Consider the following 12,237-nt stretch of genomic DNA (forward strand, 5'->3'; position numbering starts at 1 on the left):
ACACATTCCTCTGGCGAATTCATTCGCCTCCATGGGACACTGAAGAACTGCAAACACAGCATGGCATTAGAAATTCAAACTCAATCATGGGCTTTCAGGCGGGGCACTCAAATCCTTCAGGCCTATAGCCACTCATCAGCCTTGTTACGTAGGGACACATCTATCTGAGATTTCAAGCGGTGAGGCAGAAAAGAGAGCAGGCTATAGCTAGCTTTGATAAAACCACCATGGGCCAGTTTTATATTGACATTTATGCATTTGACAGACGCTTTTATCCAATGCGACTTACAGTGCATTTCTTACAGGGACAATCCCACTGGAGCAATCTGGACACAATGGTGGTGTAGTGTGGACACAGTGTGGGGCTCGAACCGACAACCTTCTGATTACCAGTTATGTGCTATAACCCACTACGCCACCACCACTCCTTATATATTACATGTTACACATTAACTTTTTTTGGTTGCATGTATGTGGTGTAGTAAAGGAAAGGTGTTTTATTGCTACTGGCGGTCTGGTTAAGGGGTGTGACATCAGACACAGGTGGATGGCTATCTTTCGGTTTGTATGCCCAAGCTCAACTGGGCTACAGTCCAGAGATGACAATCAATACTATGGCTTTTTTGTTGTTGTTTTTTTTGTGTTGTTGTTTGTGGGTGTGACACTGAAATGAATAAAACATTGCAGCAATTTGTCACCTGATATAAGGGATCAGTAATGTGCCTGTGTGTCTACAGACACTTGATAAGGGTTTCCGATATTAAAATAAGGTTAACACAAACAGTACACCTCTACCCTTACAAATTTACCACGGTTTCCACCACAGTCCCAAAGCTACTACAGTTATTATAAAGCTACTATAAAACTTTAATATTTGAAACTACTGTGACAAACACAATGTATAAAGATTAAGAAGCTTCTTAAATTTTTTTGAAGGAGATTCCATATTAATGTATTCTCGTTTTACATAAGTAACAACTATACTAACTATGGTATTTTCCAGGACACTTTGGAACCCATAATAATTTTGTATAGTAATAAGCAATGGGAGAAGAGTTTTTTTATTTTGTTTGTTTTGCTTGTTTTTTAAAGATTTGTAAAGAAGGGATTCAGCATATTCATACAGATCAGTAAGGCAACAATTAGGGCATGTGCAGCTGCATTGTGCGCGAGTTACATTTGAATAACAGATACAGTATTCAAATAGGAGGTGAGGAAAAATATGCCTTCAAAATAACGTCTCTGAGGTACAGAAGCAAACCAACAGTGAGCTAGTGCCCCAAAACATTAGCGTAATAGACAGCATTCTATGAACGCGCCTGGATAGGCAGCTCACTAGGTTTGACACACAGCCAACTGCGGCGTTAACAGGGGTGTGTATAAGTGATGGTACCTTAAATGCACCTTTAGAGCAGCCAGAATGATTTTCAGTTTCAAACACTTAAACCAAACGCGATTGAACAAAGGTTATTTTTATGGCTACAAAACACACCATGGTCCTGACACACACACACACACCGCTCAAGATTATAAAAGAACAAGGGTTTTCCAACATGATGGACCCTGTCATCACCGTAACACTATATCCCACTCAACTTCTGACCACTGACAGCTCCACGCAGATCGCGGAGAGACGCGCACTTACCGGCCAGGCGAAGTGAAAGGGAATGACGATCTTTCCCGCATCGCTCATCTTGTTAGGGTTGTTCCTGGCGTTCTTAAAAGAAAATATATTTCCACCGAGTACGTCCGTAGATCCAGAGCCGAAGGTGCATGGTCCATTGGTGGTGACTTCAGACTGGTACTCCTTCAGACACACTTTAAAGTAAGTGTCGCACTCGTCCCGCACGCAGCGCTGGTCTTGGGAGTTCCGCGTGCCGTCGCAACATTCCCCGTCCCACAACTCACCGTTTACATTTTCTACGGCAATCAGCTGCAGCTCGAAATAGCCAGAGGACTGGGACACCTAAAAATAACATTGAAATGAAAAATAAACAGACCGTTACAAAACATTGATATTAAAAAAAAAATGTTTGCAAAACGGATGCAGTGCTATTAGAAGTGAATATGTCAAAGCTGACTAATACATTCGGGTACGCGGTTAGAGAAAATCACTTTACAATTTTGCCTACATCTTAATGAGCAAGAGGGGAAGAGCAATATATACACTCAAAAATTATACTCTAATTGATGTAACGTTTCTTTACTTTGAATGACATTAAACCGTTTTGCAAGTTACAAATTTCTTACATCTCTTGACAGTCTCAATTGCACGCGCACGTGTCTTACAACTGACGGCTGCGTAATTCAGATATCGATTACTTTGAGCAGAATTCCGCTCTTGACAAATATCATCTTTGCGTTTTAAATATCATCAGCCCACACCCATCAACTTTAGCCCCCTGATCTCTTCAATGACAACGAAATCGATCTGCAATACTAGAAACAATCAGCGGTCTCACCTTCGTCCATATCATTAACAGCAGGCACGCTACTGGGAGACAATTCCTAATCCTGATCCGATTCCACATGCCTCTGATTTATGCGTTATGAATCAAAGAGACAAAAGATGAAAAGCGGCCGTTGACCGGCGACAGGATCCTCCGCTCCTGACATGCAAAAATTCACAAGCGTGGTGTATTTGCGCGGTGATGTTCTGCGTCAGATCACTTCACGGCAAATGATGTGTTTCACTGCTACAGCACGCCTGAGGAGATCTCGCGTGATTGACAGCCAAATTAGCCAATCACAAATCCTCCATCTTACATTGTTGGCCAACGTCGCTGGAGGGCGGAGTATTGCCAAAAAACTTACACTGTGAAAGGCGCAATGAGCAATAAAACAATTATTATTTATTTACTATAAAGAATTATGTAATCTTTAAAAAACTAATTATACAAAATTTAGTGACAACACCTCAAAATTAAATGACATTTCTACAATGAAGCTGCAAATGCTTTAGCGTTTAAATTGTGAAACATGACTGAAAAATAATCTGGGTGCATATTCCGAAACAAAATTAATAAGCGTATTTTGAATACAGTGGTATGTTCTTACATTTAAATTGACAAATTTCGAAGTTAATGTTCGATTATTATGTGAAACCCGAATGATAACGTGTGAAGTAATATCCCCTTGCAGCTGAATGTCTTGATGTGTGCTCAACCTGCTGGTGTCATTTGGCACAGGTGAGAGCGCCCTCTACTGTACATTTGTGCTTCAATCCACAATGAGAGAGCCCACTGGAAACGCAAGATAAAAATAAAACACTGAACAATTTTTAGCAGAGTTATAAATTACAAGTGGTAATCTATTACAGGTTTAACTATTTAAAGGTATAATTCACTCAAAAATGTAAATTCTCATAATTTCTGCAGAACACAAACGAAGATATTAATAAGTGTAATCCATAAGACTCCGGTGGTGTCTTCAAAAGCGATATGATAGGTGTGAGTAAGAAACAGATCAATATTTGTCCTTTTTTACCATAAATATCAAATTTGACATTGACTTCGCCTTCTTCTTCTTTTGTTTTTGGTAATTTGCATTCTTCCTGCATATCGCCACCTACTGGTCGGGGCTGCTCGAAGGTGGAGGTTTATTGTAAAAAAGTACTTAAATATTGATCTGTTTCTCACCCACACCTATCATATCACTTCTGATTATATGTATTTAACCACTGGATCCTTATGGATTTATTCTGCATTTATGTGATTTTTAAAGATTCAAAGTTCTGGTCACCATTCACTTGCATTGTTTTCACCCACAGAGCATGGGTATTCTTCTAAACATGTTCATTTGTTTTCAGTAGAAGAAAGAAAGTCATACACATCTGGGATGGCATGAGGCTGAGTAAATGATGAGAATTTTTGGGTGAACTATCACTTCTAGTATCTAAGGACCTACAGTGCCATTTCATTGATATGTCCTAATAGATAGCTGTAGATGCATTAGTGTGTATGGCATTACTTGTAGGTATGCTGCATTATTTTGTGAGTGTGTGTGATTTTAATTGAGAAAAGGGGAAAAATATAGACAGACAGTTTACTGAAAAGGCCTCCAGTCTCACCTGGCAAATGTCCTGTCACTAAAGACATAACATAAAGAAATGCAGCAATGATTAAAGCAGCAACCTCACCTTAACAGGAATATTTCACACGTGCAAATGACTGGGCTGGGAGAGCTTGGAGGAGGTAGAAGAAGGTGTGGCTGAGTAATACTAATAACAGATTTGGGGTGAAGATGATGAGGGAAGGAGGAGTGCTGGACAGATGGACAGAGTGGTTGGCGGCTGTGGTATGGTGGTGCAGGTGCTGGTGCTGGTGCTAGTAGGTGTGTCTTGGTGGCTTCCCTCATCCATATTTCAGGACTTTTCCTCAGAGGCCTTGCACATAAACATATACTGTAGGCAACGCATTGATTCCCTTTTTATCTTGAATCATGGCCTTGACCCACTTTAATGTCATTCATGACTTGTTAGTTGCTCATTTCCTTCTAACAAAGCTACATCACCATGGACAGCTGTGAGAGGGATATCAGGAAATAATGAATTCCCTGCTGCAATTCTGACAAGACAAAACCATATGTTAAAATGACAACATTATTCAGCCATGCAGAAATGAAAAATGATGGCATAAAATATCAAGTTGTGTCTTTGCTGACAGGTTATATATCAACTGTGTGATCTATTTGCTTTTGTATTCATGTGCTCAGTTCTCATCCCTATATTTGATGCATGACCTTATTACAGAAGCTTGTTTCCATAGCGATAGGATTACGCTTTTACCGTAAAGCAAGCACAGGAAATTAAATGTGATAAGGAGATTTCCTAAAGGTGAGAAATTGTTGATTAAAAATCCCACATAACAGAGATACATGGCTGCTAGGTCCTGTGTTCTTTGTTTCAGGTTACACACCCTTTTTATACAGTTATTGATCATCCACAGCATCTTCCAGAAATTATCTTTAAAGGGCTGTACATCATGGATGCCCCCACCACCTACCAGATGTCTTCGCAAATCAGAGCTGTAAGGCTAAAAGCAGTGTACAATAAAGATAATCTAACATTAATAGGAATATACAGTAAAGGTCTTTTACAATAACACGTAAATAGACAAATCATATATCAAATGAAAGCTCTCATTCTCGGGAATGTGATTGAATAGTTTATTTTGTTACTAATTATCGTCTCTAATTCCACAATTCTAAAGATTTTCAAAATAATCAAAAAGTGAAATATGATTTCTGCAGACATCAAATACAAATGTCTCTTTTATATGCTGATCACTTCTACTGTAAGCCCCAAATAGCTTAAACTTTGTATCTACTTTTTCCTTAGGCAGTTAGGGTAACGGAAAAAAGAGCCAATTTTTACTTGTTTACTTGTGTGAATAATCCAATGTTATATTTTAGATGTCCAGAACAAAATATGCAGTCCAGCAGTAAAAGCATGCTAAACAAATCATCAGAAATATATGTTATTGACTGTTGATGATAAAATGTTATACTTATACATCATCGCAAAGGGGAGACTGAGCCTAGTCTACTCAGAAGCTGTGATTTTTGATGAAACAATAGGGGTGGTGCATGAACTGAAAATTAGACTGAATGTCTATGGACAAGCACATTGGTGAGGGCTAAAATGTTCTAGAGCAATACCTACATTTTAGATTGGCATTTTGTAATGGAAGGTGATAAAGGAAAAAACATTCTAGTACTTGCTGCCATTTAGTAGAATAAACAATATTATTTATATAATATCATAAAATTGTAAAAATAAACAATATTATTTATTAATTATTGGAGTCTTTTTTTATTTAGGAGGTTTCTGAAAAAATTAGACCAATTTTTGGCAATTAGTCCACAGTGTAATGGTGAGCCAAAAAATGCCTTTAGAGATTGAGTTTAAGAGATTAAGAAAGAACCCTTACAAAGCATGACTACAGAAATTCATGCAAAAAGCAAACCTTGCTGGCTCAACTCTTAACCATGGAGGTGTTTGATACCCTGCATGAGTGCTATTAGTCAATGGATATCAAGTTTTTAGTTGTGTTTCTTTTAGACCATTGCCACACAACAATTGTCTAATCAAGCACAAATGGGCTTCAATGGGGCATAGCAAAGAAAAACGAGTGATAAGTGGCCATTAGTTGATTGAAGAAACACATGGCATCTAAAGTAAACTACTTTAAATCCTCCTATAATGTTTAAAGGCTGAACACAATAATTTCCATTAGTTGTCCTCAATGGAATCTCACTTTTCACATTCTATAAATGATGTTCATAGTAAGCCGTTGGCCACCAAAGCCTCATTCATGGAGACATGATTGACAACTCTGGTAGTGAAGTGTGTCACATTACATAACGAGAATTTCTCCTTGTGATAAATGTGTCAATCTTAAAAGCTTTTTAGAAATGGTAAATTCTTGCCATTCGTGTCCCTTACATACACATGCATACAATTTATTCTAACAATGAATAGCTGATGCCAACTTTTACTGTAAAGGCATTTGTTTTGTAAACAAATGAACATATATATATATATATACATACAGGGTTGGGCAGGTTACAGAATACATAAATGTTTGAAGTCATAATGACTTAAAAATGAATTCAAAAACAAGTTAAAGTTTGTTTATCAGTTTATCTTATGTTCTGCTATTCTTGTCAGTAGGGAATGATCTTAAAATGGTAACCCTGTTAAAATCATTGGGTACAGGTAACAACTGATAAATAACAGGATATTTGTTGACAAATCAGCATTAAATTCTCTCTTATCTAATACTGTTGAGTCATGACCTAAAGCACAAGGCTTGTGAAACTGTCAACCCTTTTACCATCAACCCTACCTTTCATAAGACAAAATTATATCCCAATATATATGAATATGTATATTAATAATAATTATATTAATAATCTGTACTAAACACTTTATTCTTCTGATATATGGTTTAAAATTTTTAACCAGGAAAAGACACTTATAAGAATGTCCAAATAATAAAATATGCATTGATGGAAATAACTGAATGAGTGCAAAGAGTCAATTATTTACAGTTAATACAACAGTTAATAGAAAAATAATGTCTATTTTGAGAGTTCACATCCCTGTCAAGCACTCTGTGACCTCTTGCATGGTAAAAGTGGTGTGCATATTTGCAGTGGTGCAGAACATGAGGGCATCCGACACCTGACAGATCTCGGAATCCCAACACCCCGATCAGTGATCTCTGCTTAGTCTTCTTGTCTCAGAGGAAACATTACTTTCTCCTGCCCTGCCACTTGAACAAATGCAATGGATACATCTTAGGACAGTCTGATCCCTCTGCATTTGCTGCTCTGCATGTACAGTTATACGTATTATTTAAAGTTATGATTAATCAGTGCTTCATATATTTGAAGATAATGGAACAAATAGGTTGTCGAGGAGAACTGGATGTCTTGTGTCTGCCCTTGAGAATGCCTGACACACCCTGACTGATTCCCTCCATCGGAGCAGGTGCAGATTGCTCTACTCAAACATTTTTCCCATTAGACAATTTACAATGGGCTCAATCAACCTTGACACACTTTGCCTTGGAAAGGGAACTAGGTTTACTGAGGCTGCAGCCTGTAATTATTGAAATCAGATGAAGAACAATCTTTCCTTAGGAATTAAGGACGGACAGACAGATAGATAGGCTAGAGTAGACCAGGATGTCCGTCCAGTTTATGACATCTCACAGTAGCCTAGAGTGGCTTCAGAATCTCATAAGAGCTGAGCATATCAAACTCTACATGTTTTGGCTTCCCGAAAACAGCAGCACTCATCCAGGATATCCTACAACAGAGTTGGAATGGTGACTCCCCTGTTTGCTTTTTTTATTATTCTAGTCCATTCCAAGCCCCACATCCATCCATTGGTTCAAAGAGGGTTCACGGAGTCTAAGATAGTCAAAACTCCTTTGCTCTCTCTTGCCTATCTCTATAGAAAAAGACAGAGAAAAAAGAGAGAAAGAAGCAGATTTTGTAGGAGACAGCACAGCAGGGGAGTGAAGTCGGTAAAGCCTCATAAATATCTACAATGTCTACAGATAAGCAAAGAGGACCTCGTGTTCTCACAGCGGGTCCACTGCTTCACTCTAAATCAAAATCTAAGATCATACCCATCACCCAAAAGGCAAGGAGAGTGACCCTTTCATGATTTATAATGGCAAAGACATGCGTCACGATAGTTGTTAAATGCATTAAATGTCTTAAACCAATTATAACTGCTATAATAATACCCAATATACAATAAGTATCTTATCCAAAAGACAATTTTTGATCCATTTTTAGTTGTGAAAATTCATGACAGTAAATCATGACAATATTTCATCATTTAAAGTTATAGCCCAATCCAAAATTTAAATGATCTATCTCATAATTTACACACGCTTATTGCATCCCAGATGTGTATGACTTTCTTTCTTCTGCTGAACACAAAAGAAGAATATTTCAGCTATGTAGGTCTGTACAATGCAAGTGAATGGTGGCCAGAACTTTGAAGGGAGAAAAAGCACATAAAGGCAGCATAAAAGTAATCCATTTGACCCCAATGGTTAAATCTATATCTTCAGAAGTGATATGATAGGTTTGAGTGAGAAACAGTTCAATATTTAAGTACCTTTTTACTATAAATTCACTTCCCTGCCCAGTAGGTGGTGATATGCACAAAGAATGCAAATCGCCAAAAAAAGAAGTGAATGTGAAGATTTATAGAAAATAAAATTACATTTTGTTCTGTTTCTCACCCACGCCTATCATATTGCTTCTGAAGACATGAATTTAACTACTGGAGTCATATGGATTACTTTATTGCTGCCTTTTTGGACCTTCAAAATGCTGATCACCATTCACTAACATAGTATGGACCTACAGAGCTGATCTATTCTTCTAAATATCTTTGTTTGTATTCAGCAGAAGAAATAAAGTCATACACATCTGGAATGGCATGAGGGTGAGTAAATGATGAGATAATTTTAATTTTTGGGTAAGCTATCACTTTAATAAATAATTGTATTTGAATAGAACGATTGCACCACAAATATTTTCACCATTAACTAACAAAAAAAAAACAAAAAACATACTTTAAAAGTATTTAAGTACCCTTTAAAAAAACAATTGTTGAGCAAGCTTAAAAAAATCAAGGAATAATGATGCATTAAGATTTTTTAGTTCTCTCTGTTTTAGTCTTAATTGTCCTCAGTAACATTGCTTTGTGTAGTAAATGGGAATTTCTAATTTGTTAATCAGCCATCTATAAATTCCCAATACAAGAACTTTCATTTTGTCACAATTTCAAACTTAAATAAGATTTTAAATTACTTTAAGTTAACTGCAACCTTAACCTCTGAAGAAAATAATGTCTTGCATAGCAATTTCACACAATCTCTTTGGCATATTGCAGACACACAATAGACCTCAACACTTAACACACAAACCTCAATAACGGTGACAATCAACAAACCTCATGAAGTTTAAAAAATGAGCACCTAACATCACCACACAACAACTGACTAACAGTGGCAACAAAAATAACAATAACAGCATAAATTCAGCAAACAGCAAAAAAATAAGCCTATAACACTAACCACATAATTTATTCATGTTGCAGTGCATGCTGGGAACTACGCAAATCAGCAAAATTGTTTAATATGAAATTGTTCATTCAGACAACACTGTTAGGCTAGTTGGGACAACATTCGGGTGGATTCTGTGTCTAACATGAGTTTTGTATGTAGATGTAAAGTAATTTGCATTTCATAGTATCCGAGACTCAAAAAACCCATAAGCTGGATAAAACTTAAGACTTTTTTTACAGTGAAAAGGAAACTAATGCTTAACTGGAAAATACTATGATTTTATTATGATGTCATCATCCAAAAATTTTTGTGCTCTCAGTTCCCATTCAAGGGAGCGCACCACAGACAAACCAAAACTATAGGTCTGACCAATTTTGCATATATCTGAACTATTCTATGCCATTCTGTAGTACAAGTAGAGTGAGTAGTATGTTTTCACTAAAAAATTCAACAAGATGTAGTGTACTACTGTAAGATGATGTACTCTTTCAACCGAAAAAATAAAGTGTGGAATGTTGGACAATTTATGCTCTCAACAATTGCAGCTTACCATTCATAGCAGAAGGGGTACCATACTGCAATGATAGTCAGACAAAACATTGTCAAGGTGATGAATGTGGTATCTACCAAAACTTCTTTGGAGAACACGGTTGATGAATGTGGTATCTACCAAAAGTTCTTTGGAGAACACAGTTGATGAATGTGGTATCTACCAAAACTTCTTTGGAGAACACAGTTGATGAATGTGGTATCTACCAAAACTTCTTTGGAGAACACAGTTGATGAATGTGGTATCTACCAAAACTTCTTTGGAGATCACAGTTGATGAATGTGGTATCTACCAAAACTTCTTTGGAGATCACAGTTGATGAATGTGGTATCTACCAAAACTTCTTTGGAGAACACAGTTGATGAATGTGGTATCTACCCAAAACTTCTTTGGAGATCACAGTTGATGAATGTGGTATCTACCAAAACTTCTTTGGAGAACACAGTTGATGAATGTGGTATCTACCAAAACTTCTTTGGAGATCACAGTTGATGAATGTGGTATCTACCAAAACTTCTTTGGAGAACACAGTTGATGAATGGTATCTACCAAAACTTCTTTGGAGAACACAGTTGATGAATGTGGTATCTACCAAAACTTCTTTGGAGATCACAGTTGATGAATGTGGTATCTACCAAAACTTCTTTGGAGATCACAGTTGATGAATGTGGTATCTACCAAAACTTCTTTGGAGATCACAGTTGATGAATGTGGTATCTACCAAAACTTCTTTGGAGAACACAGTTGATGAATGTGGTATCTACCCAAAACTTCTTTGGAGAACACAGTTGATGAATGTGGTATCTACCCAAAACTTCTTTGGAGAACACAGTTGATGAATGTGGTATCTACCCAAAACTTCTTTGGAGAACACAGTTGATGAATGTGGTATCTACCCAAAACTTCTTTGGAGAACACAGTTCCTTACAAATGTGAGTTGAATAATTTACCTTCACCCCCTTACAAAATATCTACAGTTCTGACAAACTTGCCACAAATTTCCCACTCACAAACAATGAAGAGTTTGCGGCAATGCTCATTTGCATGTGAAAATAATGAGAGTCAAATTTTCTGTGAATTTGCAACAAGTTTGCCAGAACTCTCGATTTTTGCAGAGTATGCATCAACATGCTAATTCTAGCGGCAACAAAAGCATTTGAAATGTAATTTCCCTCAACTGAAAAACAGTGTAGTAAAAACAAATCAGTAGTGTTCCATTTGAGATGATACAACCCTACATAGCCTAGTACATAACGTATAGTGCAAGAACATAATATGATGTATGGTACATAATTTAAGATGCACAATATGACACCTGTTGACCAGCCATATTTGTTATCCATCATTTCCCAGGCAAAAGGATCTCAGGACACAGAGTTGGCAGCCATATCCAATTTCTTTGCCCTCAGTGTGCACACCATTTCTCATTTGCATACAGATGGACAGTATATTGGAATCATATTGTGTGTCCTTCTCTTTGTTGGTCAGACATAACTCTAGAGGTGGGCACAATGCTCCCTGTTCTTCAAAGGGCTGGTCACACCTGGGAGTGTCCTGAGAAAGGGAAAAAGCACCCATAAGAGGTCTGTAGGAGGAGAGAAGCTGTAAGAGGTCGATGTGTTGGATTACATGTGAAAGTGCTCAGCAATATTTGGGAGCTATGATGCGTGCGAAGAGCTCATCACTATTTCATCACAAGTAGTGACATAGTGGAAATAACAGATGTTGTGACTGGCTTTTGTGGTATTGTAAGATATTGTAGGGTTGTTCCTTACCTGCAAACATACTATGTTTACTGCATTGGTAAAAGCAACCGGAGAAAAATTGAGAGTGTGGAAAGTGAATAATTGATGTTCAGTTGATGAACAGTTCAACTCTCTTTCAGCACCTTGGAAGATACTTTGAAGGTTCGCAGATGCTCTGAGAAGCACAAAGGCAATCAGGCAGACAGGAAGACTTGCATCTCATTGAATAAAACCCTGAGGGAGTGTTCCATAACCTGTTGCCATCTCGTTCCCTAGCAACAAGTTCTTACCAGCAGCTCTAGTTGTGCTGTAGAATTTTTCTGGAATGTAGTAGGTGGGTTGT

General features: G+C 37.4%; 1 protein-coding gene across 4 annotated transcripts in view; it reads right to left on the reverse strand.

The window, feature by feature from the left end:
• The window catches only part of jag2b (jagged canonical Notch ligand 2b), a 62,361-nt gene extending 59,696 nt beyond the window's left edge, over nucleotides 1–2,665 (reverse strand). For all 4 annotated transcript variants that reach the window (XM_052095970.1, XM_052095969.1, XM_052095968.1 and 1 more), the window contains exons 1-2: nucleotides 2,463–2,665; nucleotides 1,646–1,966 (exon numbers count right to left, since the gene is read on the reverse strand). In XM_052095970.1, coding sequence (XP_051951930.1) covers nucleotides 1,646–1,966; nucleotides 2,463–2,531 — 390 coding nt within the window. In that variant the 5' untranslated portion in view covers nucleotides 2,532–2,665. The remainder of the gene's footprint in view (nucleotides 1–1,645; nucleotides 1,967–2,462) is intronic.
• Between the last annotated feature and the right edge of the window lie 9,572 nt (nucleotides 2,666–12,237).

Source organism: Xyrauchen texanus, chromosome 28, assembly GCF_025860055.1.
Source record: "Xyrauchen texanus isolate HMW12.3.18 chromosome 28, RBS_HiC_50CHRs, whole genome shotgun sequence".
NCBI lineage: Eukaryota > Metazoa > Chordata > Actinopteri > Cypriniformes > Catostomidae > Xyrauchen > Xyrauchen texanus.